General features: G+C 37.3%; 1 protein-coding gene across 1 annotated transcript; it reads left to right on the forward strand.

The window, feature by feature from the left end:
- Window positions 1–1,609: 1,609 nt before the first annotated feature.
- LOC135196630 (uncharacterized) lies at window positions 1,610–5,693 on the forward strand. The gene is made up of 6 exons (XM_064223471.1): window positions 1,610–2,040; window positions 2,340–2,500; window positions 3,040–3,209; window positions 3,367–3,432; window positions 4,217–4,351; window positions 4,721–5,693. The coding sequence occupies exons 3-6, from the start codon at window positions 3,100–3,102 to the stop codon at window positions 5,691–5,693; spliced, it is 1,284 nt and encodes a 427-aa protein (XP_064079541.1). The 5' UTR covers window positions 1,610–2,040; window positions 2,340–2,500; window positions 3,040–3,099.
- The last annotated feature ends 1,237 nt before the right edge of the window (window positions 5,694–6,930 follow it).

Here is a 6,930-nt window from a genome sequence, read left to right on the forward strand (position 1 = left end):
GTTGGCGAATGTTACGATATAGGTCTATTAAATAGGCTCACTGGTTGGCGAATGTTACGATATAGGTCTATAGAGTAGGGTCACTGGATAGGAATGCTTGCATGTATTTCCTCTTAACATAATGGCCTAAGGAAAGAGGAAATTTTTTAAAAGAATTCAATATATAATAAAAAGTCATACTTTCTGAACGATAAAAGATATTTTGGAAATGTGACGCAAGTACAATATTCTGTATCTGAAAACCCCTCACCCAGCGGCAAGTGGCGTTTGAAACGCTTTGAAATTACGTGGATCGGTAAATCCGTTATTCAACTGTTACCCCAGTTTTCCATTCATGAATATGGTGGTTTTTCTCATATCCATTTTCCTTTGCCCGATTTGAAAAAATAATTCATGTCTGAACTGCCTAAAATAAAGGGTGGACTGTGCTCAGGAAAAATTGAAAGTACGGTAACCTTCCACTGCCAGGTGTAGTATCTCATTATCAAAATATTGGATGCTGATTCATCACTTTGCTCTAATTCACGATGAAAACAACAGTGAGTTACAGTGAGGATAAAGTACCAACAGGTAGAGCGGATGCAACATGAAGAAAATCATCTCCATACCTAGAAATTTGTGAAGACAGTCAGTTCACTTACACCGCTCCTCGTGGAGTCGTTTCTGTGGTGAATTATCAGGGAAGCCATTCATCAGTTGCGCAACCAACAAATGAAGTGCGAAGAAGTAGAACCATTATTTACAAGGAAACACTTTCCTTTTGAATTTGCTTCAGGTTCTCTCTTTCATTTTGTGGTTGTTCCCCTTCATCCATGTACCGAATAAATTCACATTGCCTGCTCCTCTCCGTTAGAAAAAAGTTCTTCTCGTAGTGGATGTGTCTAGCACACTCTTCAATTCTCCTTCCTTCCCACATGAGACTTTCTGTGTGAATGGGTTTTTGAACTAATTGTTTGTCACCCACATTATATTAATTCATACCTGACTGTCGGCATTCTGCCTTTCCTCCCTTCTGTTTATCGACATCTTGTCATCTCGTCTTCGTGAATGCCCGCATTTTCACATTCGGCATTTTGCCCACGTACTATAAGTAGATTCACTTCAACCGTGCATCTGATGTCTACTTAACCTAACCTAACCTTCACTTACTTTACCTAACCTACCTTACCCTACCAATAAAGAAAGGTATATGTCTGTCCCCACATTATACATACCTATTACCCCAAAATATTAAATTCCTTCCATAGTGAACAAGAGATTCAGTTTTGTTTAATATAAATTTTTAATATAGTCCGGTAGGTTTGTTTAGGTTAGGTTAGGCAAAAATAGCTGCCTTCCACATTAAAATTAATTTTTAACACCTATTAATTTTTAGCACCTATTAAAGTACTACGGTTACTACTGACTCGACAGGTATGGTTAATACAGTCCTCCAAGACTGGTAGTGTGTTAGTAACAGTGGCAGTATTAATTATTTTGAAGGCAGAATTACGATTTTGTGGTGGCTTTCCTCATCCAATGTACTATAGTTGTTGTAAGGTGTTCCTTTGTACCACATAATTATGAAGTCAAATGGTAGTTTTCTGTCATATTCTGTTTCAGGAATGACAGCAGCACAGACTTCCAGATTTCATTAGGAAAAACTGCTTTCAAATTTGATTGATATGGCAAATAACGCCATAAATCCAACACAGCGAGCTGTGGAACACCTTTGGGATGTATGGCGGCAGGAAAAGCACGGCAGTGTTGGTGGGGAGAGTATGTTTACCCAAATTGAAAAATATGCAGCTGACAATCCAGGTACCATAATCGAAATTCTGAGAGAAGGAGACAACTTCATTATTGTTTTAGTAACAGAGTTTATGCTCAGAGTTCACAAAAACATGAGAGAGGCTTGTGAAGTGGTGTTTGTTGACACAACAAGCCATGTCGACCAGTTGAATACTGCTGTGACTCCACTTCTCTGTGGGGGCCCTAGTGGGGCTCTTCCCTTTGGTGTAATCTTCACATCTTCCCAAGCTGAACAGAGTTATACCAAAGGTATGCATAATTGATATTTAAGTAAAATTATTAAGCAAACTATAACCATAGCTAACAGTGCACCACATAGTTTTATGAATTTATATTTTTACCATCATATTAATATAATAGTGAAATTGCAATAATGATAACAAATATCTCTTGCATTTATTCCAATATTAACAAGCATTTTGGGTGTAAAGCCTTCATGAAAAGGGAATTAGCATTTTGTGTGAATTAAATCTTCATGAAAAAGGAATTAGCATTTTGGGTTTTTATAAATGAAGAATAGAGCTAGATTTATATTAAATTTCTTTCAGGTTTTCAACTGCTCTAGAAGGTCTTAGACAAAAGTGCTTTTTATTATCAAAACTATCCAAACTGCTTCATAACTGACAACAGCGAGGCAGAGCGGAATGCACTTCGAACAGTCTGGCCGGACTCTCAGCTTTTCCTTTGTGTGTTCCATGTCCTCCAGCAGGTAAGTGTGTATCATTCTACTCATGTTTATCCTCGTACTGCCTATATCCTTTATATAATTCTGTCTGTATTTCAATATTCCTAAGACTATGACAACTCCTTTAAGAAGAGGGTATTAAGACACCTCTAAATTGAATTAATTATCCTTTGGAACAGGTTTTGATACAAATCCTCCTCTTGATCCGTTTTATATGGTGGGTGATATTTGTCCATTTTTTATGCCAGTTTAGTTTCAGCTGGTGCTATATTCTTGTGCACAACATAAAAACACATTTCAAAATGCCATATACAGTATCACCACAATCTACTGTTTTATTCAACTACAGGTCTCGTCTACATTTTGTTGTTTGAGTCCGATCTTCACTTCCCACTTGGTCCTCTTAGGTTGTTCATCTAACCTGTGCATATCTGTAACTCCTGCACTGCATTTCATGCCAATATCCCTCCAAGATACAACATAGGTGGGCGGGATGATTCTGTTTTGTAAAGCTTCTTCAATCCCACACGTTCACACTTCTCCCTTTTATAATGCTCTTTCAGGTCTGGAGGTGGCTTTGCAATGGGTCACACAACATCAAAAAGGAACAACGTCCACAACTTATGCAAGTAGCAAGGGCCCTTTTATATGCTGACTCAGCTGAGGTATTAGAAAAAACATGGGACACCTTTTGTCAGAGCTCTGAAGCTCAACAGTACCCCCAGTATAGCAGGTAAAAGATTAATTTATATTTAATCAGTATACATATACTGTTCCTACAATATTTTTTTATGAGTTGGTTATATTTGCCAAATGCTGTGTTGATATATGTTTAATCATTTGTGTAAATATAATATAGAATGATATATCATAAACTTTTTTGCCACAAGAGAGCATCAAATGAAAGATATTCGACTTGTTACATCACCTGATCATCCGTGGATTCATGCAGAAGGGTAAAGTGTACTTTGCAGTATTGCCTGATGAACGCTTTTAATTATACTGTATAAATTATGCTTGCATAATACTTTTGTAAGTGTTTGGGTGCCCCTTCTGCTTTCCAGCTTGTGAGCTTTTGGAATGATTTGTAGTTGTGATGAATCTATAGTATTTATGCTCTATATTCTGCCTTATAATTTTTTCAGCTATAGTATTTATGCTCTATATTCTGTCTTATAATTTTTTCGCAAAAATATTCAGTACAGGTATTGAAGATGCAGTGTTCCATGCCCCATATGCTGTTTTTGCATTATGTATACAACCCACTAATGTGTATGGTAGTATAGAATTGCAATGTTGAAAATCTAATGTGTTTGGTATGGTACTGTTGTTGCCGAATTATTGCAATTTAGAAATACTGTAGTGTTAATGGCTGTAACTATTCAAGCATGCATCGCAGACTTAATTGTTTACTATTTTTCACATATCAAAGGCATATAAAGGTGTAGTTTGTATGTTATATACATACATTATATATATTTGTTACCTGTTAACAGTTTGTTGGCCCACGTCAGTCTCATAATTATCTCATCTGGTGATCATAACTTAAAATTGTTGAAAAAATTTCGTAATATAACAGCATAATACATTAAAACCACAAACTAAAATAATAAAATATACATTGGCCTACAACTTAAAAATCTTGTATTTGATTGTTTATATATATTTAAATTCTCTACACCAGAAATGCTAAGCCATACAATATTCTCTTGGAAATCTAATGTCTTTATTTATAAACAGCTACTTGGCAAACCTCATGGAAAGAAAGCAGGATTGGAGTCTGCTGTTTCGAGCTGGAAACATCATGCGTGGCCATCATACAAACAACTATGCAGAGTCCAACATGTGTCTCATCAAGGATGTTATCTTGAACAGGTATATATGAATGAAGAAAGAATGAAGTTAAGAGATTTGAGTATTTAAGGAGTATCATAAAAGTACAGAAAATAGTGAGGAATGTTGCACAAGTGTTGCTAAGGCTCTTAGCTTCCAGTCCATGGGCTTTAGTTCAATCCCAGGCAAGGGAAAGTTCATGTGTGAGGGTAACTGGCAACCCTTACCAGCCCCTCTCGGGCCAGCATGTTAAGACCAACTGTCTGGCTTCATAAGTTTTACCAGTGCTATGAGCATTGTCAAAATGTAACCACCTCCGATACAAAGTAGCATTGAAGCACTGATGATTAATTAGATGTGTGTTTTATTGCTACAGTGACAAATTTATTAAATTAAGATTCTCTTTTCCAGGTGCAAAGCATACAATACATGCCAGCTCATCATGTTCATGAATGAGATCTACGATGGCTACATGAAGCAACGCCTTCTTGATGTGGCCTTATGCCGAAGAAAAATTAAAAAATCAATGATCGCCACCATCCCCCCAGAACATGTTACCAGGATTGATGAATTTCGATTCATTGTAGTGAGTGACACTAAAAAGGATGTACATTATAATGTATATCTTGCCATTGGCATGTGTGATTGTGTGAGTGGCAATACTGGCAGTGTCTGCAAGCACCAAATTGCTTGTGGTGAGACTGCTGTTATGAATCTACCTCAAGTGTTGGATAATACACCAGAAATTCGACACTGGTTAGCAGGAGTGGCTAAGGGAACAGAAGAATTGCCACCAGTTGCATTTTTTTCAGCTGGAATTAAAATATCCCAAGAAGTACATGATGATTCCAGTAGCATATTTGCTACTCCTTCCATAAAGGTGGAAGCTGTGTCGCTACCTCCTCTAGAAAATGAGGTGGCCAGTGAGGCTATGGATCCACTTGCCAACTCGGTTAAAGATGAACCACCACCTAGTGACCTTTTTGCAGAAGCAGTAGAACTTTTTTCTGACACACTGCATACACTGGGAGACAACACTTCTTGCAATAGTGTAAAGCTTTTCATGAAGAAATTGAAGCTACTAAAATCGACTAATAATCTAAATAGCTTTTTACATTCTTCTGGAACATCATTAAAATTGTCTGGAGCTGGCAGGGGTAAAATACCTTGTCAACCAACATTAGTTGCTAGACGCCCAGTTGGCATGCCAAGAGGAGCTGCCCCAATTGGGAAGGGCAGAAAAAGAAAGTTTGACTTGCTCTTAAAAGCAGCTAAACGAAAGAGAAACCTGGCACTCAATGTTTTGCTGAACCAGCGGGAAACTAGCAATGCAAACCAAAGAAGATCCCGGAAAAAAAGGAGCCAGCTTGTAAAGTATAAATAAATAAGTAGATAGATAAATCAATCAGTCAATGGAATAGACCGTAAAATATGCCTTAATGCCTTTAATCCGTTCCAATCTATGTAAGCATGCGTGTAATCTCAGGAGAGTCTGTTTGGCGTAAGTGATTAATATCATAACATCAGGTTCTCCGAAAATTCAAACTGCAAAATTTATAACATTTACATTAATTCAGGAATTGGTATTCCGGTGCTGACTGATGGCTTTGCACCAGCTACGTGATAAATGCAATTCGTAAATAAGAACTTTTCTCGCGTGCTGAAGTTTAATTGAGCTTTTTTAATTAAGCTTTTTTTGTCGAAATCACCGAAATAAAGTTAATAGTTTTCTCGCTTGGAAAAAATTGACAAAATATAGTCTGGATACCGCAGAGCATTTTGCCATTATCAGAAGGATGTAGTGCCTATGTCTAAGATGAGTTGCTATGGAAATAGAAGTCCTATTATTAGTAGTAGTAGTACTAGTAGTAGTAGTACTAGTAGTAGTAGTACTAGATACTAGTTTTACTAGATAAGCGAAATCTCTAGACTCTAATCTGGGCTGCCCGAAGTACTTGTTCTTGAATAGAAATATGAAAATTGGAGATGAACAGTTAGGTAAAAACAGATCAAAGTGGCTTCATGAAACGTAGATGGCAGCGAGAAATATAGATATTATAGGCCTAAGATGGGATAATACAGAGATCTTTGGGAGTAGTCTACAGTGTGCCACATCTGAAAAACTGTAAATGGTGCCACCTAGGGAGGACCGTTTCATAGGGTTTTTGGTAAAGTTTCTAAATCAGAGGACAGTCTACAGTGTGCCATATATGACAAACTGTAGATGGTGCCACTTATTGGGAAACGTTTCATAGGTTTCTGATAAAGTTTCTAAATCAGAAGACAGTCTACAGTGTGTCACATATGACAAACTGTAGATGGTGCCACCTAAGGGGAACCGTTTCATAGAGTTTCTAATAAAGTTTCTAAATTAGGGGATATTCTACAGTGTGCCACATAAGACGAACTGTAGATGGTATCACCTAGTGGGAAATTTCATAGGGTTTTTGATAAAGTTTCTGACTAACACGATCGCCTGCAGTGTGCCACATTTGACAAACTGTAGATGGTACCACCTAGTGGGAAACGTTTCATATGGTTTTTGATAAATTTTCTAACCTAGACAGTCGTCTACAGTGTGCCACATATGACAAACAGTAGATGGTACCACCTAGGGGTGA

Source organism: Macrobrachium nipponense, chromosome 18 (assembly GCF_015104395.2).
Source record: "Macrobrachium nipponense isolate FS-2020 chromosome 18, ASM1510439v2, whole genome shotgun sequence".
Classification (NCBI taxonomy): domain Eukaryota; kingdom Metazoa; phylum Arthropoda; class Malacostraca; order Decapoda; family Palaemonidae; genus Macrobrachium; species Macrobrachium nipponense.

Bases quoted from the DNA above. Each gene is read 5' to 3' on its own strand.
- LOC135196630 (XM_064223471.1), top strand. From the start codon at position 3,100: ATGCAAGTAGCAAGGGCCCTTTTATATGCTGACTCAGCTGAGGTATTA. The intron at 3,210-3,366 runs GTAAAAGATTAA...TTTTGCCACAAG, and splicing joins CAGTACCCCCAGTATAGCAG to AGAGCATCAAATGAAAGATA. The intron at 4,352-4,720 runs GTATATATGAAT...TCTCTTTTCCAG, and splicing joins AAGGATGTTATCTTGAACAG to GTGCAAAGCATACAATACAT.